Source organism: Protopterus annectens, chromosome 1.part1, assembly GCF_019279795.1.
Source record: "Protopterus annectens isolate FY-2018-M chromosome 1.part1, PAN1.0, whole genome shotgun sequence".
In the NCBI taxonomy this organism is placed as follows: Eukaryota; Metazoa; Chordata; order Ceratodontiformes; family Protopteridae; genus Protopterus; species Protopterus annectens.
This window is the reverse complement of record NC_056726.1, coordinates 1770781637-1770804436: the sequence shown is the minus strand read 5'-3', so window position 1 is coordinate 1770804436 and position 22800 is coordinate 1770781637. Positions and strand designations below refer to the sequence as shown.

The 22800-nt window shown below is 36.8% G+C and overlaps 1 protein-coding gene across 1 annotated transcript in view; it reads right to left on the bottom strand.

Annotated features, from left to right (window-relative positions):
* LOC122812128 (ficolin-1-like) overlaps positions 1–22800 on the bottom strand; it is a 1158126-nt gene that overhangs the window by 82519 nt on the left and 1052807 nt on the right. Inside the window, exon 7 of the mRNA XM_044084426.1 lies at positions 17392–17521. Within this exon, the coding sequence (XP_043940361.1) occupies positions 17392–17521 (130 nt within the window). The remainder of the gene's footprint in view (positions 1–17391; positions 17522–22800) is intronic.

The window sequence follows — 22800 nt, the reverse complement described above, 5'->3', positions numbered from 1 at the left end:
CATTGTTAACCAGAGTTATTAAAACAATGGCAACAGTTGAACCTTGATTTGAGCAGTCAGTATATGAAACTTATAATTAGTTATTTCACACTGATAGAAAATGAGCTCAAAGTCAAAATAGAGACTCTGCATAGGGATCTATGTGAGCGTTTCAAGGGTGAGATTTATGAGAGAAAGATTGACTATATGTACACGCAAATAATGACCTATATAGTGATAAATTACAACAGACTAAGCATAAGAAATTACAGAGAGACTATCATGATTTCTTATCTGGCAATGTCTTTGTATGGCCGAGAACTAATTCTCAGCGTAATGACCACATACACAGTTCTGGTCATCTCTCAGATACTGTCAATGAATTATTAACTTCTACAGCAACTGCACCTTTAAATTCTATAGGAGAAGGGTTAGAACGTTTGAATGCCAGCGACGCTACATCAGTGAAACATTGTCAACCAATGGGTAGTTTGCAACTATTAGACACTCCTCCTCCTAATCAACAAGCTATGGAGGAACAGCTTGTTTTAAACAACCTTGGTGCCAAACCTAAGAAACCATCAGGGAACCACAACAATGTTTTTTTACAATTACCGATGCAGTACCGAATCAGACAGCAGGCAAGATCCAGCAGCAGAGGGAGACGCAAGAGGAAGTTCTCCGGAGAATCCCTGGAGGTAAGGAGAAGGAGCAGGAATTGAGTATGCTTGTTTTTAACCTCTCGAGTCACACACTTACCTCCAGTGAAGTGACTCTTTTGAATAGAGGTCTTTCTTTTATTCCTGCACTAGCCAGTAACTTTGTTGAAGTGTTAACTGATTTACGCCTCTTTGCCCAGAATCTATCTTTGAAGTTATTGTTTGACAAGACAGGAGAGACTAACGGAGAGAGACGATTTGTACATAAAAGCTCTGTTTCGCCAGTTTTACCTCATAAGGTGGATTGTTTAGTGTCTGTGTGTGAATGTGAGTTTTATCAATATTTTTCTAATGCTGCTCCGAGAAGAATTTATCATAATTTGAACTTTGATGAATGGCATTCTCTTCATGAACTATCTTGTAATGCTAATATAACCATACAGTCAGCTGATAAAGGTGGAGGGATAGTGGTTTTGGATACCCTTATGTATAATGGTATGATGCTAGATATGTTGAAGGATGATGATACATATAGAATAATATCACAACATGTGGTTGATAGCATCATAAGAAATGTTCATGACTCATTATATGATCTTTTAATGTGTAGACAGATCAATAGACAGCTCTATGACTACCTTTTGATCGAGTTTCCTAAGATACCATTGATCAAGGGTCTTCCTAAAATACACAAAGATATCACCCCTCCACCTCTACGACCAATAGTGTCAGGGGCTGGATGGGTCACCGAACATATCTCACATTACTTAGAAGCAGTCCTAGGGCCTTTAGTCAGGAGTGTTCCCACAATCTTAAAAGACACATATCAGTTGTTGCATGACTTAGTTTAGTTAATAACCAAAATCTATCTACCTCTGTTATTTTGGTTTCCCTTGATGTTAAGAGCCTATTTACTACTATCCCCAATGATTATGGGATTGAGGCCATAAGAGAGAGCCTAATTGTTTTAGGCACTTTTGATAGTAACACCCAACTGGTTATTTGCACCCTCCTTGACTTAGTTTTGAACAACAATGTGTTCTTGTACAATAACGATATTTATGCGCAAACATGGGGTGTAGCTATGGGCACCCCATGTGCCAATTCGTACGCAAATTTGGTTATGCATTATTGGGAACGTACACATTTATTTAATAGCGTCTTTTTCCAACATGTTTTGCTTTACAGACGTTTTGTTGATGATGTTCTGATTGTTTGGGAAGGCAGTCAAGATTTGTTATATGACATGGTCAGCTATTTAGAATCCACTACGGATTTTTTAAGGTTCACTATAGAAGTATCTCAACATCAGTTGCATTTCCTTGATATAACAATTTCCAAGGATTTAGGAGGTTCCCTTTTTACCAATCTCTACAGGAAACCTTGCTGGAGGAATGCTATACTACATTTTAATAGCATGCATCCACGTTCGGTTTTTCCGAACATTGTCAAGAGCCAGTTTAAGAGAATTTCTAGACTATGTATGAGCTCCCACGATAGACAGCTACAGCTAGATTATATGGAAGGATTATTCCATGATAGAGGTTATATGAAATCCACACTACGTGGTTTGGGCTGCTCAGTATTGGCCATTACGACCAGTGATGTGGAACATCTTGATTTTTTAGAGCCTTTTGGTACAAGCTCTAATTATACTACCCATCGTAGACATGATAGGGTATTTTTTACTACGAGATATACCAGTGATATTAGATCCATTACTGACATTATAAGAAAGAATTGGGGAATATTACTTACAGATAATAAATGTTCCCAATTTCTGGGAACGATACCTTCTTTTAGGTATAGAAATAGTAAAAACTTAAAGAGCACCAAAACTAAAAGCAAAATCAAACCAAGAATGAAAATCACTTGGCACCACAGGACCCGGAAGGACGTAAACAAAGGCTTTCAAAATAAGCAGATGAAGAAATCAAACAGCTGCTAGGTCTCCAAAAAGATCCTTTAATGTAACCAGGCAAAGTAAAAATCCACAATATCATCCAAGCGATTTCACTCGACCACATGCGAGCTTTCTCAAGGCAAACAACATTGCTGGAAGTTCATTCACATTAAATACTTCCAGAATCATCACGTGACTTCCTGTGAACCTTTCCCAACAGGAAAATCACCATATAAGGAAATTCTGAAATACATTCTTATTATCATTAAAAATAATTCATTTTCTAAAAATAATTCATTTTCTAAAAATATCTTGATGACTGAATAGCATAATGAACTTGAAATTGAATGCAAACTATTAAAATATGTCATAAAACAATTCTGTAAAATATTTTTATAGTTTTATAATACAAATAAGTGCAGTAACCCCTTTTAACCATCGGGGGTGAAATCAAAACTCCAGTTTAAAACCTAGAGTTACTAACTGGCATTGTAAAACATTTCTTATCTGAGTTGCCAATGTATAACATTCCATATATCATAATATAAAATCTTATGGATTCAAAAGTGAATAAAACAATAGATGTCATGTTCTGCTAAACTGTGTTATAGACGAGCTTGTCTCAATTTCAAAACACTAGTGATGTTGAGGGTGTCATTCAGACCTGGGTATCTAGTAGCATCTAACCGGAGCTGCCAAAATAGCTCACCGTATTCTAATTTTGACTCCCAACTACCCCCTCTTATATCCGGTTGTACCTGTTCCAACACCATAAACTTTATGTCCATGTCCTTACACGTCAAGGAGTGTTTATAAAAGGCATTACTTTCCTTCCTTACATTGATGTCATTGAAGTGTTCGTAAACCCTTCTCCTAAACACCCTTTTGGTTTTCCCAATGTAAAAAGCATGGCACGTAACACAGGAACCAAGATAGACCACACCCTTGGATCCACAGTTAAAATGTTTGTTGGAACGGAACTTAAATCTTCTAGAGGGAAGGTAGTAGGACCCCGAATTTAGCATAGCGTGACATTGCTTGCACATCCCACAGGGATAAGTGCCTAATTTAAAAACTTAAAGAGATTATTATGTGTTGACAAAACTGTTTTTTCTATTGGTAGTATAGAGAGGTTAACACTAAGGCATGGTACTTTCCCATGTAATAAATGCAACATGTGTAAATATATAAATGGTGAAGATTGTTTTTATCATCCTCATTTTAGGTATATTTTTAAACCGCGTTTTCATGCTACTTGTGACAGTACTAACCTCATTGATCTGGCTGCCTGCACAGCATGCACTGCATTTTTTGTAGGCATGACGTCCCGCAGGTTGAGAGATAGAAAGTACAACCGTATATATGACATTAGGAAGATGAACACATGCAATGCCTTGGCTAAACATGTAGTCATGTGTCCTGATCATAGTTTCACCTTTAGAGTTTTACAAATTATAGATATAAATGTAAAAGGAGGTGATGCAATGAATTATTTAGAAACGATTGAATTGAGATGGATCTTAAGGTTGAAAGCCCATCTCGAGCCTGGCTTGAATCAGTCTGTCAGCATCAAGCCTGTTCTAATGGCACGTGAACACTGACTAGTATGAACCAATTTGGTTTTATCGGTTTATGTTTCTATTCACTAGTTCTTAAAATATTCACTATTTCGTTGAATCTATTTGTTTTATATCTTCATGTTACATTGTATAAGTATTAGGCGATTGCCCATTAATTCATTAATATACTTATATTCTATTTTTATGTCAATATAATAGAGACTGCTATTATCTGTCTCAAGCATTGAATTTTTATCCTGTGCTACAAGAGTTAACTTAAACTTGTAACTATCATTTTAATTGTTTAATTGCATTGTTTTGATTGCTAATTATACAATTTGATAGCTTTTGGATTTGTATAAAAAGTCTCAGTTGAAATTTCTAGTTAAACCTGATGAAGCGTGTTTTTTGATACACGTGAAAGCGCTTGTTATTCTAGTTTTAACAAATAGATTTTGTTTTTACATCGTGGTGGTTTCTACCTGGTTTGTTTTCTCATTGGACTTCTTGCCTTCTTGTGGAAACCTTTGGATGGTGGCACTCCTTGTTTATATATTCATTGTTAGACATTATCTAGCATTATTCATCAATTACACCACATTGCACTCTACCTTTTAGTTTGCTGGACGTTGTAATTTGGAATATTTTTTGTTACTTCAAAATGAGTATTATCAGCAAATCAAAGGCATATTATCATCGGAGCTTCCATGACACCCATCTTTGCTAATTTGGTTCTGGACTTATGGGAACAAGAATTTCTGCATAAAAAATTATGATTTTCAATATGTTTAACTACAGAACCATTTTTACTGATGATATATTTATGTGGGGTGACACCAGGCAATAATTTGGGGAACCGTTAGTAGTGTAAAACATGTATCCAAAGCCTTCTTTTATCATAACTAGTAACATCTTGGAAGCTGTCATTCAAAAACTATAATATGTCGGCATATCATTAGGCTTCCAGACTGAAAATGATAAGCAATTTTTATTCACAAAGTTAATTTTATATGACACTTGTTTACAGGGAATATGATAATAACTAAAGATGATTATGTTCCATTTGATCTGTTTTTTTTCCATTTAAGTATTAGTTATGATTCTAAATGTTTGAAATTATACTTGAGGGCTCTGGATGACATATTTATTTTATAGGATGGCCTTGAAGATTGTCTTTACATGAACAACACTACCTCTTTCCATAAATGTACTTATTGTTATAACAAAAATGTCATAAACGACTTGGACAGTAGTATAGAAGGAGGCTTTATTTTTAAAATTTATAGGAAGCCCACATTCAATAATTCATATGTACCCTTTACTGGTGCACACCCTTTCTCACAGAAAAGAAGCTTAGTTAAGGGTCAGTGTATATGAGTGGTTAAGATGACATCACAAAAGGAAAATTTACTAAACAACTTGAGAGTGTTTCCAAATTGTTCATTGATAGACAGTACCCAGAAAATTTAAGTTTTTAACAATATAGCGTAGTAAATATAAACCACTGCTTGGCATTGGTTTTGAAGATGGTAAAAAAGCTGTTAAAGAGAGTGATGGTAGATATGACAGAGCAATGGCAGTGTTATTCAAGTATGCAGCACCAACAATTAAAGAGATTATCCTTAAAAAATGGAATATGTTTAGGTGTAATCCAGACATTGAAGGGGTGGTAAGGTTTGACCCTAAGTTTTTTTCTAAAAGTGGACATATCTTAAAAAGTTTGTATGAAATGAACATGCATCAGAGGGCAAAGGAAAGTCAAGGTACTAGAAAATATGGAGGCTCCTGGCAAAGGCTCTTGCCTCCTCCATAGTGCCTTTTAGGCAATGCCATGAGGTCAAAATTATCAATATGAAAATTTCATCAAAATGCAAATTAAAGGTCATGGTGCTGAAAGTTAGCTACAGGCCCCCAACTTTGAATCACGATGCCCACTCCACCTATGTGGACCTCTTTGAATCTATCAAGATTCAACCTTTTACCCTAATCCTGGTTGACTTTAACTATCCAACCATAGATTGGGCGGCGCAGTGGTGCAGCAGTTAATGCTGTCGCCTCACAGCAAGAGGTTCTCCGGTTCGATTCTCAGCTGGGGTGCCTTCTGTGTGGAGTTTGCATGTTCTCCCTGCGTTCGCGTGGGTTTCCTCCGGGTACTCCGGTTTCCTCCCACATTCTAAAGACATGGATCTTTGGAACCTAGTCGGACTTTCCCGGTCAACAAATGTTAAATAAAATAAATAAAAAGATTGGAAGAACTACTCATGCCAAAACACAAATGTACAGAGATTCCTTGACTTTGTCAATACAAATGCCTTGGACTACCTGGTTGACACCTCACACAAGAGCTGAAAATATCTTGGACTTGGTATTAACCATTATGAGTAACCACAGCAGCATCCCTGGTAAGATCCAACCACAAAGCAGTCACTTTCGAAGCCACCCCCCCCTCCCCCCCCAGCTAGGGTCAAACAGAAAATCTTCTCCAAACCTGATTACAACCTCCTGAGGAAAGGTATAAACAGCTTAAAAGCCCCCTCCCCCTCCATAGGAACTGGCACATATGTCCAAACATACACCAAAAGTACTATAAGAGCATTTATATAGTTGAATGGAATCAGGAATACCCGACAGTACAAAATCATCCTACTCAAGCAAGAGTAAACCTATCTGATGGACATCTGCAATAAAAAATCTCTATAATAAAAAAAAAAATTGCTGTCCAGAACCAAGAAGGAGCAGGTGCCTAATTGGAAGCAATTTCTCCTTAGCCTAAAAAAACAAATAAAAGCACTACTGACATCCTCCAAAACAAACTTTGAGTCCAAATTGGCCACATCTACTAAAGACAATCATAAGGCCTTCTTCACATATGTATGCAGTCTCAAAAAAGTACTCAGATCTGCTTAGAACTGGTGATTAAGGACACCAGATGCACAAATGCTGTAGATATAGCCAACCTACTGCCAGACAGATTCAGTGAAAACTTCACCCCTCTGTCCCCCCATCAGTAAATCAGAACATCCCCAGCACCTGCCCCCCCCTTATCTCTAGGGAGCAAGTCATCACTGCCTTCTCAAAGGCAAAAAGTACAGCCTCCATGAGACCCAATAACATCCCAGGCTGCGTCCTACATGAACTCAGGCAGGAACCTGCAGCACCATTATGCATCCTATTTGACCAAAGCCTGAGTACTGGCTTCATCCTAGCTGAGTGAAGGTCAATAACTGTCATCCCTTTACACAAAGGTGGAGTGTTCACCAATCCAGGAAATTAGAGACCCATCAACCTAAACTAGCCTGATTTGCAAGACCATGGAGTAGATTATCATTGACTTCAATAACAGGGACAATGGCAACCTCCAAACACTTGATCCCACAAAGCTTTGTTTCATCAAGGGGAGGTCATGCCTGTTAAATTTGATCGATTTCTTTGAGACAGTCATCAAAGCCATGGATAAGGAGACGACAGTGTACACCACCTACCTTGACCTGGCCAAAGCCTTCAATACTATTCTCCACTCAGGTATAATAGATAAACTCTGTCACTAGACATCAAGGCATATGTTACCAGATGTATAGCAAAGTGGCTCACTGACAGAACCCACCTAGTCAAAATAGGGGAAGCTACCTCAAGCAGTAGACCCATAACAAGTGGTGTTCCCCAGGTATTTCTGAGGTGCAGGCCAAATTAAGTGGGCTCTGGCTGACCAAGTTTGCATATGATTGCAATCTGGGCACTGTCATAAATTCCCCTAGTGATGTGGACCAAGAGGGTCTCATCCACATAAATGACTGGTGCCAGAAACATGGCCTCAAACTGAATGCCAAAAAATGTATTATCATTCCTTTTGGGGTCAGTGTCCTAAGCACGCAATCAGTTGTGAGGGACGTGGGCACCCAGGTTGATAGCAAACTGACTTTTGACCACCATATTTCCTCTATTGTACAGAAATCTTTCTACATGGCCCACCTCTTTAGTAAAGGTATCTCATCCAGGGACAAGGAGGTCATAACATCCCTGTATTCTTCCCTTATAAGACCCATTATTGAGTAGAATGCCCCTTTTGGCATGTACCTCACAAAGCACATGCAGCAGCTGGAGAGATCACAGAGGTTCCTCTCTAGGAGACTCCAGGGCCTCAAACATCTACCCTACACAGATAGGTTAAAAGCCCTGTCCCTTTACTCAGTCTCATACAGATTCCTCAGAGGTGACCTCTGTCTGGCATACAAAACAATCTCAGACCCCGGCTTGATGGGACTGCTGCATATCTGCAAGTCAAGCTCCACTTGAGTAACCTGCATGCATGACTTCAACCTCGTCTGTGACACCAATAGGGCTCGTTGATGGGAGAGATGTGTCCCGGTGAATCCTCCTTCTGTGGAAAAGACTCCCTATCCACATCAAGCAGAATCCCTCATTAACCCTTTATAAGCACAACCTGGATAACTGGATGGGGAACAGAAAATGCGCTCCTGGGATTCCACCTGTGTCCCTGCTGGATAGGGTCATCTGCTGCTGACTTGTCAGAACATGGGCTAAATTCTTGGCTAGGCTTGTAAGGGCCTCAGGGCCAATGGCCTAGTAACTTCCTATGATCCTATGATCCTGTGTAGTCAGTGTCCATATATTATTGATGAAAATAGCATTGTATTAGGTAACATCCTTAAGACAAAGGTGCCTTTTATAAAAAAATAACCGTGGCAACAAAGGTATTATATACCTAGCAGTATGCATAAAATGTGATGTTTTTTATGTAAAAAAAAAACTGAGAGAGCATTAAAGAAGCAGATAGACGTATGTGTGTATATATATATATATATATATATATATATATATATATATATATATATATATATATATATATATATATATATATATACATAGTATTAAGAATAAAAATACTAACAATGTGCTCTATAAGCACTCTTTGTTTGATGCCTCTCACAATGACTTGTTTTGCATTTTAGAACAGGTTAACCTTGACCTCCTACGTGCAGATTGGGAAAATAGATTGGCATATAGAGAGTTGTTATGGCAATTTAGATTGAATGCCTTTACCACCCTGGGTTTAAATTATTATGTTTTAATGTAACCTGTCTTAAAATTTAGACCAGCTAAAGTATAATATAAATTGTACGTACCTTACTTAATGGTTGCTTTGTTCATACCAAATCTTTTTAACAATGCATTTTAAAATTCAAAAACATTTTAAAAATTACTTCTTAATTATTTTATTTATTGTATGTTAAAAATGCAATCAAAGTTTTTTGTTGATTTTTGTAATGTTTTAGAGTGTATTATAGGGTCTGCAGCTTTAAGAAAAGGTCTGGTGCAATAATTGCATTGAGATGTTAATTGAGCTTATTAGTAATGTAATGTATACTATATATGGAATGAAAGAGTTGTTATTGGTATTCTGATCAAGTCCTACCTGAATGGAATGAAAGCACTTAATCTTTTTACAACAAAATTAAGTTGGAGTCTTGTTTCTCCTTTAGACTCATAGCAGTTTTACACACTACACCATCACCTTATCATGATTTTTGGTGTTTTTTGGTGACATACATTTCATCTGTTGTTAAAACTCAGGAACCAACAAAAGCAGTGTAAAACCCAAAAAATAAATAAATAAAAAATTCCACGAGCCCACAGGAGTACAAAAACGGAACGTTTTAATACAAAATAAACTAACAAACAAATGTAACACACAACTTAAAAATGACTAAGTGCTTTCACCTTCCAGAGGCATCATCAGAGTCATATATTACAAGAAATTAACCCCTTAAATAGCCACCCCTCTTTGTAACCATATGTAGCTTTTAATCCTAATGTTCCATAACACAGTATAAAGCAATTGTCACATATAGTCTGATGCATTCCAATTGTAAATTCCCATAAAAGATGTTAAACAACTTCTGGTTCACACTGAACAAATCTTCAATAAGTGCACTTAATAAATGTATTTGTTCTCTATACAAAGCAATACCAGTTCTTATATAAAAATAAAATGAAATTGATAAAACTGAACAGATACAAAACATAGTAATAATAATAATAATAATAATAATTAATAATAATAATAATAAATCTTTTAAACGTAAATATGAAAAAACTAATTTAACAATATGCTTAAACTACATAGTGTAACATACAACCATAGGGCACCACAAAACCTAACACACTTTTCTCTTATGTTTCAGCACACTAACAATTGAAATATATTCATTAATGCCCAGATGGGCTTTTGCATTCAATCTCAACTGGCATTTTGTTTCCTTAATTTCTATATCTAACATAGGGTCACCTCCCCTGTCATCACTAAAGACTCTATCAATGAGAAAAAGTATAAACCTTTAAAAGTTCTGACATATCATCGTGTGTAAAAAAAGGGAGCTAGATGATTTTTTATTCCTAATGTCCCTGGTGTGCTCAGCTATCCTGTCTCTTAACCTCCTAATGGTTTTGCCACATAGAATGCCAGACATGATATACAAGTGGCAACATACACAACCATTTCTGTGTTACAATTGCACCTACCAGGGTATTGGAGATTCCTCTGGAAACCTGAAATCTCAACACAAGGACCGTCGTTGATATATTTACACCAGTTGCAGGCTCCCCATTTACTCATAACAGACTTGTATTGCCTCTTTACCTTTTTGTCATCAAGTTCAAGCCATTCTTTAATATTCATACTCTTACTGTATACAATTTTGGGTCTTCGTCCTATTTTAGTTTTAAGGTTGGTGTGAAATACACTTTCCCAAATTGTATTAAATTTAGGTATCAACTGGGGTGTCACATGATTATATTGTAGGATAAGAACTTCTCCATTTAGGGGTGTTTTAGTTTGGCCTTTGAAAAATGTCTCTTAACTATTCAAAATAGGAACAAATCTAGCGGCCCTACCTTTATTCACTTCCTTCCTTATCTTATTGAGGAGTTGTGTAGGATAGGCCATAGTCTTGAACATATCTATCAAAACTTGCATTTCCTGCTGATATGTTGTGTCATCACTAATCAGCCTTGAGATCTGAACCCTTCACTACAGCTCTTTTTTGATGAGCTGGATGACAGCCGTGAAATTGTAGTAGGGTGTTCAAATATGTTTCCTTTCTATAGATGATGGACCTCAGGGCTCCATTACTTTTGTCTAGTTCTATGTCTGAAAAATTAATCTTAGATCCCTGCATTTGATAAGTAAATCTCAACTACCCCGTGGTAGTATTTAGTTAATCAACAAAACCTTTGGCTTCATCTTCTGTGCCAGCCCACAGGATCAGGATGTCATCCAAAAATCTCAAAAACCAGACAATCTTAGGCCAAAATTGTGAAGGGAATACAAATTGTTTTTCCCATTCAGTCAAAACTAAATTTGCAAACTCTGGGGCACATTTAGCCCCCATAGCTACCCCAGTAGTTTGACAAAATAGTTCCCCTTCAAAATATAAAAAGTGTTCAAAATAATGTCAGTTAAGTTCACCAAAAAGTTTATCTTGTCATCACTTAACAATTGTCCCTCACACAGACTGCAGTGGTAAAGTTCAAGACCCTCCCTGTGTGGTATAACCGAAAACAAATTGATGACATCTATAGTGAGAAACACAAAATCTCTACTCATATCAACTCCCCTCAACATTTCTAAGCAATGCCAGGAATCCTTTAATACCTGGAGACAAGCCTCAAAGTTCATTTTTGAATGGTAGTCAACATAGGCTGCTAAAAGTTCAGTTTTGGATGTTCTGGCTGCAACTATAGGTCTAAACGGGGGGAGGGGGGGTGATGGATCCTTATGAGTTTTTGGAATACCAAAAATAGATGGTATACAGGGGGGGTACTGTTGGTCAAATAGTCAAATTCACCTTTGGAAATTAAACCTTCCAGGGGTCCATCCTGCAAAAATATGTCGATCTTACTATATACGCTATTAATTTCATTCCTGATCGTAAAAAAATATCATACATTTTGCAGACATAGTCCAAATGGGATATAATGACAATTGCACCCCCTATACATATATATATATATATATACACACACACCCCTGTGTATAGTTATCCCCTTTGGGAAAAGACATGTACACATGAATTACCACATAGGTGGCAGTAACTAAAACTTTACCATGTGACCTAGGGACACAGGTGGACAGTGGTCTCACCTTCGATAACCACATTGCCACAACAGTCAGGAAATCTTTCTATGTGGCACACCTCATCACTATTTATTTTTATTTTATTTTTACATTTGTTGACCGGGCTAGTCTAGCTGGATATATTTCCATTTTCAGTAGAGGCCCGGGGAGAAAAGCTCCACACAAGAATGCAACAATAAAACAAGTTAGTAAAAAACTAAATTGATAAACTCAAAAGAAAAACAAGAAATAGACAAGCCATACAATTGTATAATGACAAAATACAAAGTCAATTAGAGAGGATATAAATTTGGAAAAAGAAAATAAAAAGCATATTAAAATATAGAGAGAGATTAGGGTACAAAGGACAAAAAGGAAGAGGGGTGTCACACAAGTTAGAAGAGAGGAAGAGGAGGTAAGGCAGAAGATAGGGGAAAGAAAGAGGCAGAGAAGGCAAAGAGGAGAGGGGGAAGAGAAAGAAAGGAGAAGGTCAGAGAGAGGAAAGAGGTTCAAGGGTCAAAGGATAAAAGGTATTAGCTAGACTGACTAAGATAAACATAGTAGTAGGAGAAAGGAGGGAGATAAGGAGAGGAGAAGTTAGTCTGGTGTACTACAAGAACAAAGCCAGTGGTTTTGGAAGTACAGTTTAATTTTTTGTTTGAAGAGGGGTAAGGAAGTAATCTGTGTAATTTCCCTAGGTAATAAGAGATTCCAAATTCTACCTACAGAATTAGTGAATAAGGAGTCGCCAGCTGAGTTGTTAGACTTAATAGAACTGGCCAAGAGTTTACAGGAGGATCGAAGGGAGGTAAGATTGCTACAGGGGACTAAGAGTTGTGAGAGTATAGGGGTGTTATCAGGTTGGTGTAGTATTTTGTGGGCAATAGTGAGTTGTGTGGTTGTAAGGTAGTTTTGTAGTTCAAGCCAGCCTAGAAGTTTCAAGTTATGGCAGTGATGGGTTCTGAAAGGGTTACTTGTGGCTATTATAGCAGGTAGCTAGTTTGTTTAGGTTAGTTTTCTTAAGGTTGGTGAAGATTGGTGAGGCATAACAGAGAGTGGATAAAAGATGGGAGTGGGCAATAGTAGCTCTGGTAGTCGGGGTTAAAAAAGGTTTAATACGGTATAAGGATCCTATTTTTCTGTTAACTGATTTGATGGTGTTGTTGATGTGTTGATCAAAAGTGAGATTATTATCGATGGTTATACCTAACAGTTTAGTTGTGGAGTCAGGAGAGATGACAGTGGCGTTGTTAGACAAGATGGTGAAGTTTGGTGAAGAGGTTCGAGTGGTAGGGGAGAAGAGGAGAAGTTTGTTTTTTTTAGCGTTCAGAAGGAGGTACCGTCTAGTGAACCATGTTTCTACTGGCTTTTCATCCAGAAAAAAGAAGGTCATTGTCCCACTGTACTCATCCCTCATTAGACCCATTGTAGAATACAACAACCCGTTTGGTATGTACCTCTCATGACATCTGCAACAACTGGAAAGACCGCAGAAATACTTCACTAAAAGAATCACAGACCTAAAGCAGATGCACTACGCTGACCGCCTTAAAAAAACTCCAGTATACTCTGTCACATATCGTCTACTCAGAGGCGATCTCTGCTTAACATACAAGGCCATGCCAAACCCAGAGCTGCTGGACATGCTGCACTTAAAGAAATCCCAATCCCTCAGAGCCACATGCTCCAGGGATCTAAACCTTGTCATCACAATAAACAAAACATGCTGGAGGGATAGGTTCCTGACCCAGAGACTCTCCAGACTCTGGAATAGACTGCCCATACATGTCAAACAGAGCGCCTATTTGGCCCTCTTCAAAAGGAACCTTGATGACTGGATGGGAGAAAGGAATTTCACCCCAGGGATCATGTCAGTCACCCTGCTAGACAGGGGTCCAGGGAAGTAAATAGTGTGGGAAGAAATAGCCAGGGAATTGTTATGGCTAGGCTTGTATAGGCCCTAGGGCCAATAGCCTAGTACCAACCTATGAACCTTGTCAGGTTTCATAAACCTATAATCCTTATTCATATTAGTTCTTGTAAACACAACCTTTCATCTATAAACAAGTTGTCAAAAAATGTGTTAGAATTACACATTTTCCTTATTTCATGTTCAAAAAGCCTCTCAAGGGCAATAAATAAAGGATTACAAGGGGGAATGAATGTACTACTGTGTTTTAGAGGTGATGTCTCACCTTCTCTCAAGACCCCCTGGGACAAAAAAAAATAAATGCAAATTAAGTTGTCTGGTGTATAATTTTAAATTAAATTAAATTAAAAGCTACATATAGTTACTAAGAGGGTTGGCTATTTAAGGGGTTAATTACTTTTAATACAGGACTCTGATGGTACCTATGAAAGTTGAAAGCGCTTATTCGTTTTTAAGTTGTGTGTTACACTTGTTTCTTATTTTATTTTGTATTAAAATGTTCTGTTTTTGTACTCCTGTGGGCTCATGGAATTTTTTATTTATTTCATTTGTTGTTGTTTCTTAGCCATTTAAGTATTATGTTGTAGGTGTCTATATTATATGTTCGAACCTCATATAATCAAACTTATATGAGCGAAGTTTTAAAACTTCGAACATGTAATAAAAAAAAAAAAAAACTTACCTACTTACCTGAATGCTGTGAGCAGGGGGGCAAGCCCCCTACACCCCCCACATGGGGGGCGGCACCCACCACACCCCCCCGCTACTTAAATATGCCATCTCCGAGATCGCACTACAGTGAAGTAAAGGGTAATATTCCCTAAAATGATCTCACTTCACTGAAGTGCGATCTCGGAGTTGGTATATTTAAGTAGCAGGGGGTTTGGGGGGTGCAGGGGGCTTGCCCACTGCTCACAATTTTCATGTAGGTTTCTTTTCTTTTCTTTTTTTTATTACATGTTAACTTCACTCATATAAGTTCAATTATATGAGGTTCAAAGTTTTGAAACTTCGAACATATAATATAGACCCAAGTTGTACATGCTTTGTTGTGCAAGTCTGTTCTTGTGTTTTGCTTTATGTTAGTGAACATGTAGGAATACAAAAGGCATAGAAAAATTGGTGGGTTTTGAAGCTAAAGTTCTAATCAGAGTAGCTGACTTAAAATCCTGTGTAGTTCACATAAAAGATGATAACTTGTATTATATTAATTATAGATATTTTGCAAGGCAGCTGTGTTAAACATTATAATAAGATGAGCATTTAGAAATGTCACAGCCAGTCCTGATGCAAGAAAATGGAGACTGAAAACTATATTTCAGATTTGAAAAGAGAGAGAGTCCAGAAACTGGGTCTCCAAATGAAGCTGGATAGCACTAAGAGATGCCCAAAAGTGAGGTCAAATGTCTAGTATATCAGTCCAGTTAAATTCTATTGACTGCTGAGGAGACCAGACTTGGGCTGTTAAAGAGTTAAAAAGCATTCTAAGGATAAAAAAAATCACTGTCCTTTAAATGTGTATGGAAGTTTTCATTTTGATTAAATAGCTTATATCATGGGTAACCTATGTGTTGTCGCAGCCCAGAAGAGCAGGTTCAGGAATGCCAAAACAGGAAGATTGCAAGTCTGCTGTTTTGGATGTTTTGTTAGAATGGGGCTGCACAGGTTAGATATTGATTGCATTGAGGAAGTGAATAGGAAGAAAATTAATTTTACTTTTCTTTCCTTTTTCTTCTGTTTTTTTCTACTCTAAGTTTCTGTAAATTCAGAATAAGTGTATTTCAAGGGTCTATATTAGATAATCAAACTTTCAAAAGTCATATGGTCAACACCATATGAATGAATTTTTAAAAGTTTGAACGTTTTAATGGAGATCTTTGTACAGTGCAGAATGAGCAGATTTCCCTTTTCTGCACTGTAGTGCAATCTCAGAGTTGGTATATTTAAAGAGCGGGGGTGTGTGTGGGGGTGCTTAAAATGTTCAGGTAGGTTATTTGTGTAGTTTATTTTATTTTATTAATCGAACTTTTAAAAGTTCAGTCATATGGTGTTGACCATATGACAGTCAAACTTTTGAAAGTTCGATTATCTAATATAGACCCATATTTGGAGATGGGGTTATGGGAGGTTGCTCACATATTAGGGGTGCCTGGGGGCTTGCCCCTATAAAAAATAAAGAAATATATATTTTGTGACCACATAAGTGTGGCCACTTTGAGGATGAGACCCTGAGACCTCTTGAGGCTTTAGACCTTTTTGTTTAGACTAATTGTTAGTAAATTAAGAGAAACACAATCAGTCACATTAATCACATGACATGCCTAGCATAATATGAAGGTACATTTGCAGTATTTATGTAACACACTGCATCAATGTAGAATGAATATGTTTCAAAGCTTTAAAAAGGGGTATGCAGAGTATGGAGTATACTAATTTAAATGACAATGAGTTATAAACATTTAGCACCGAGTAATGTGGCACAGAAAATTTCTAGCGAATCCATGGACTTAATGGGATAGTAGATGATTTCTGATGTCTCTGTGTGTTACTTATTAAGACTTGTGGCATTGCAATGTCATTTCTATGTACAGACATTTGAGAGCTAGGCATATTCGGAACACCATTCTATGAGAAAATGCTAAATTTGAAATTTGTAAATTACCTGGTCAGTTTCTCAAGGGTTGACCAAATACCATTATTTGTATCAGCAAGCTGAATTTGAAATATTTTATGTAATAGAATTACAAATTCAAGTCTGTTTGAAGAGCTGAAATGATAGCATGACTCTTCTTCAGCAACATCAGATGATGAGTCATTTATCCCATGGCATTTGAGATGTAGAAATCAATTCCAGTACAAAAAATATGCAAAATGGTAGATAAAGTTAAAAAGAATGGTTTTACATGGTTGGCTTCTTTTCCATTCCTTAGCATTCTGTGTGTTTTATATACATACATGTGTGTGTGTGTATATATATATATATATATATATATATATATATATATATATATATATATATACATGTATGTATGTATGCATGTATATATAGGCAGCTATATTTTTTTTTCTGAAATTAAGTAGTGAACAACCAAGTTCACTTAGGTCACAGTACAGAACAACTCCTTTCTGTTTACTTGGGCATCTTTAAACATAATACACAAACACATACACATGCATGCATGCACCCACACAGTCACGTGCACAAAGATATAAACGTTGCACTGTACCTGTTTTAGTAAGCTCATATATGTTGTCATTTCCAATCCAGAATTCAGATGCTTGATTTCCAAACCCTTTCTTGTAATCCTTCCAGCCACGGTAAAAATTCACAGATCCATCCATGCGTCTCTGGAACACCTGTAAAACACACAAACATTTTCTAATATGAATGCTTTGAATTGTTTAATTAAGCATTATCTTCTCAGTCTAAACTTTCTTTATGTATAGCAAATATATGAAAAAGGTTATTTTATTTCTTAAAAATTTTCATATGAACATTTGACACTTTGTAAAACAGCATATTGACAAAATATTTTTTCACCTCAAATTAACAATCTCACAGACACATGCACACACACTGACATGCACACACACACACACACACACACACACACACACACACACACACACACACACACACACACACTTGCAAGCAAATAACCATTGTTATCTTACATAGTTTAGTTTTAGCAATCTAAATACTGCCAGTTTAATTCAGGTGTTTGCTTTTATTAGTCTTCGTATCTTCCTTTTATCTCAAAACAAGCACAATATCCACCAAGTAGAATGCAGGGATACATACACTGGTGGCATGAAGATTTAAAGCCTGTTAATGGACAAAATTACCTGAGTTTGAGTAGTGGTGCAGGCGCATGCGGGTGCACATGCTGAGGATGGACGTGCCTATCATGAGGCTGGAATTATGTGGGTCATACATCTCACTCAGCCTTGACAGAGGCCAGAGCTCAAATAAGCCTGATTGTCAGGCAGGGGTGAGTGTGGGAGGGCTAGGAAGCAGGCTGTTGTAAGGGCACAGGGTGGGAACATCCACACACCCCTACGCATTGCCACCCTCCTGAACAACATGATATCAGCATGCTGGGAGGGATAATAATGGGGTTAGGGGCTACTGCTCAGCCACCGTGTGAATGAAGGCTCACTGTGCTGTGTTCCAGTTCTCACTATCAGATTCCTTGTTACCCAGGCAATACAAATGCACACAGGTGAGGTTGGGTCCACCTTTACTTTGAGTACCTTCAGGGGACCAGCCCAGAAGGAACAGTTATGGAATATGGGAGTTGCGGAAGTGTGGTGATCAGAAGAACAGCCAGACTAAGGGAGGTTGAGAATGCTGAAAATTTAAATTCTTGAATGTAGTTTATAGCAGTGGTTACAGTTTGTCATAGATAAACTGCAAATGCTAAGTATGTATTATGGTTACCTTCTCTGTCAGTCTTTTAACAGTACCGAATGACTGAGGGGAATCAAGTACACAGTTGCTAGACTTGGTATAAATCTACTAAGCATAAAATGACAATAATTAATCAAAAAAAAAAAAAGCACAAGTATAGCCAACATGATTCTTCATATAATTAAGAATTTTGAAAGACAGTTCTGATGAACTTCTTAATTTGAATTCTTCATAGGTTAGTACTAGGCTAACTGCCTTTGTGGGCCATTTTAAGACTAGCCATTTACCCCATCTGAGAATCAAACTGTGGACATTGTGTTTGTAAGGTAAACACCTTAACCATTATGCCAACCTCCCACCATTATATGAAGAATGGAATCACTTAACTAATGGCTGTATTGATTAACTGACAGCTGTGTTTACTGGAGCTTTTGTTATTAATACTCCCATGTTGGCAGTTCTTATAATATTTTATCTGGCACATTGGAATAATATCAGACACTATAGCTTATTATTGCTTGACATTATTTGTTGCATTTGTCAGCTATAAGCCTTGCTGTCATGAGCATCTAGTGCAGACAAATAAATGTATGGCTGGACAGCATTCGTTTTATGTCTACCAAAATTGCTACTCATGTTCTGTTCATCTTCTTCTTATGTGTATTCTGTAGGATATTGTCTGTCTCCTGGTATATAACTCCTACACTACTGTTATACAACAGTCATCTTCAGCATTTATTTACTATTTAATGCTGTGCAGCAAATACCCCTGCTAACGAACACACCCATAAGAGCAGACTCAGAGGTAGGGGATCTAGGTACACAAGTAGATAGCCTGAAATTTGAACGTCATGTGTCCACAGTGGCAATTAAGCCCTTAACAATGAATGTGCTTTTAAAACAGCAACAACAAATTATTATTATTACTATTATATTTTGTTAACAATGCCGGATTAGTACTAATGCCATTGCTAGTGACTACATAGAGGTAACACACAATAAATCTGTTGTGTAGTTTGGCTGCTAAGCCAAACTGTGCAGTTGATTAGTAAGTATTATTACTGGGTTTTAAACATGTGCCCTGCAGTGGGAGGAAGTTGTAAGCGTGAAGAGCTTTGAAAGGAAAAAAACAAAAGAAATAGTCGGATGCACAGTGCTGCAGTGCAGAAAAGAGCAGCTACACAGCTTCAGCTGGATGTATGAGACTATACAGATCATATTTGCAAAGAGCAAATGAAAGCTGCTCCTGCAGGGAAATGTATGTTAAGGAGGACATTGGTTCACTAAATGTCACTCAAATATAGTTAGTGGTCTTAAAGGTTGGGTTTTCGGTGTTCAGGTACCCAACACATCCCAAAGCCATAGTGCTTAATATATTATGAAACATTATTATTTATTTATTTATTTTTTATAAGTTTGATGACTGGGGAAGTCCACTGGGCCATAAAGAGCAAATGAAGTAAGGAAACTGTACAAATTGCACAGCCTTTTGTTTACTAAACATCCACATTTGACAATAAGGCTGTTAATTTCTTTAGGAGAGAACATGCAATCAAAAAATAATAAAATAAGTGGGAAATGTTTTTTACCAAAGCTGTTACAATCTCTGAATGTGCACTGAAAGCCGTCAATGTAGTACCTCTCTGAGACGTCCAAAAGGAAGAGCGGCATGCAGTTGTTGAACAGTTTTTAATGTCAACTGCAGGGGATCAGTGTGAGGTAATGTCTGATGATGAGGCTGCCAAGGATCTCAAAAATAATTCCTCTGTTGAGTGATAACTGTGCATGAATAAATACAAAAATGGGAGCTGATGTGTAAATGTAGATACAGACTCAAAATAAATGGCAAATATTTTCTTCTTTTATATAAGTTAATAATGTTGGGAAAAGTTGTTTTGCTCTGTCAGGTTCATTTGGAAGGCAGACTTCAGTGAAGAAATACTTATCTGGAGAAATAACTGGTCATATGACAACAGACCAGTGCCAAAACATTCTAGAGGGACTTATGAATGAGAATCACATATAATGGACTGTGCTGACATATTTCAGAAGATGTGTATTCCATGGCAAGAAATGCAGTGTGCTGCTTTTCAAAGAATAAAGAAAGTTGCACAATTGCTAAGGCAGCGCACACTGTGTATTTCAATGTGTATAAAAACAAATGAAATTACCACTATACAATGTGCTTAACACTATTATAATAGCAGAGCACTTTGTTAAAGCCAAACCAATCAATGCATATTTATTAGGGTTCCTATTACATTGTCGAAAGACAATTTCAAACACACAGAAGAGCAAAACTGGCAGAAATCCACTTTCGGATTTTAGGATCACAGTACAGTGAAGATTGGAATATTTGCCTTTTCCTCACTGTAGTACGATCTCGGAGTTGGTATATATATATATATATATATATATATTTAGCGGGGGGTGTGGGGGGCACAGCCCCCCACAATAAAAGTTTCGATATTCGGCCATTTTGCTCTTCTGAGCATTCAAAATTGTTGTCTTTCGACAACGTAATATGAACCCTCTTTATTTGTATTTTTATATTCTGAGAAGAGAATATATCATGACACAGTTTCTTCATTTAAGTATATTGGCTCAGTAATGAAAAAATTACCATGTGTTTGAACTGTAGGAATATAATTCTATTTGTTTTTCACAATAGCAAAACAGAATTTGCTGCTTTTCTTCAAGACTCAGTTCAGGAATGAAAATTTGGTTATCTTGCTAATATATTTAAGCACAATGAATTCAAGTTTGTCACTATCAGGCTGTGATCAAACTGGTAACACTGTATGACAAGAAGAATGCTTTTGAAAATAAGCTTGCATATTTGGAGAGTCCATGTTGATAGTGTAGTTTTTGACATGTTTTGTGTGTTGTCAGAAGTGGTAAATAGCATGGGCAATAAATGAAAGCATCAAATCATATATTGTCAACCATTTGTCAATATAACAGGAGACATTCTCCTGTTATATTATTACTGGAATCTGAAAGGAGCAATGAAAATATCATCAACCTTACTTCTGACTCAAAAAAACAACAACTTTCTTTAGGAAGTGGTCCACAAAAAAAGAGGTAGGCCAAGCAAAAGGCATAAAAACAATACAGCTGACTGTTGATAATAAGGAAGAGATTAAGAGAAATCAAGTATTATTACTGTTATGAAAAAAAAAGAAAGAACAGAATTTCTAGACAGAGAAATGCTAGCAAAAGTAAGAGAGAAATTAGAAAAAGGAAAAAAAAAGCCTTGCACAAGAAAAACTGTTAAAACTACAGATAATAATGTAAGATTGTTGATGTAACAGATCACAGCAAACATTAAATTGAAGAAGAAAGGCTGAGCATCATAAAAAAGAGGCAACACAGCATGTGAAACAAGATTAGGAACAAAAAGTGATGGTTATTGAAAGGTATATAAAAGAAATGTGGATGTGGGAAAGAAAAGTAGATCTGATATGGTGTGATGTTTATGCAGTGAAGAAAGGTAAACTAATTAATATGAAGAATGCAGCTCCAGAAATATTTCAAAGTCAAAGTAAACTTTATTGTCATTTAGGTCTACACAAGTGCAGTCTAAATGAAATTCTGAGCATCAACTCACCAGAGAGTACACAGGAACCAAGGATAACAAGAACACCAGTGTAATATTTCAATTTAAAAAGATATCCGATATCCACAGAAGGATAAATAAATCAATAATAACAGCAGAAACACACAAGCCCCCCAGACAGTCATAATAAGAATACTATACATAGCAGCATGACATTGTAGGATTGCATGTTAAGATTGTCATCCTTTGTTCATCTGCATCAGACAAACAGCAGCTAATTGCACATGAATAAGAAAATATATTGCTACGTCAGAGAATAAAACAAACAAAAAAAGATATTGCACACTTTTCAGCTGAGCTATGCATTGTGAATGATTATTGACTAAATAATCGGTGGCTGGTATCAGAGTTTAATTCTCAACACTTTATTTGTTTTTATTTATTTGAGTACAAATAAAGGCAAACGTATATGGATATCATAAATTTTGCAATAAAAAGTAAGAGCACAAAGGCAGAATGTAATTATAAAAAAAAGTTTAGCAAGGTAGAAATTGCAGCAAAAATGAAGAGTAACTAAAGGAAGGAAGGAAACAAGTAGAATGCCACCACGGAGGCTTCAAATAGAGAAAACTAGATAAGAAGTATCACTGTTAGAAGAATGCATAA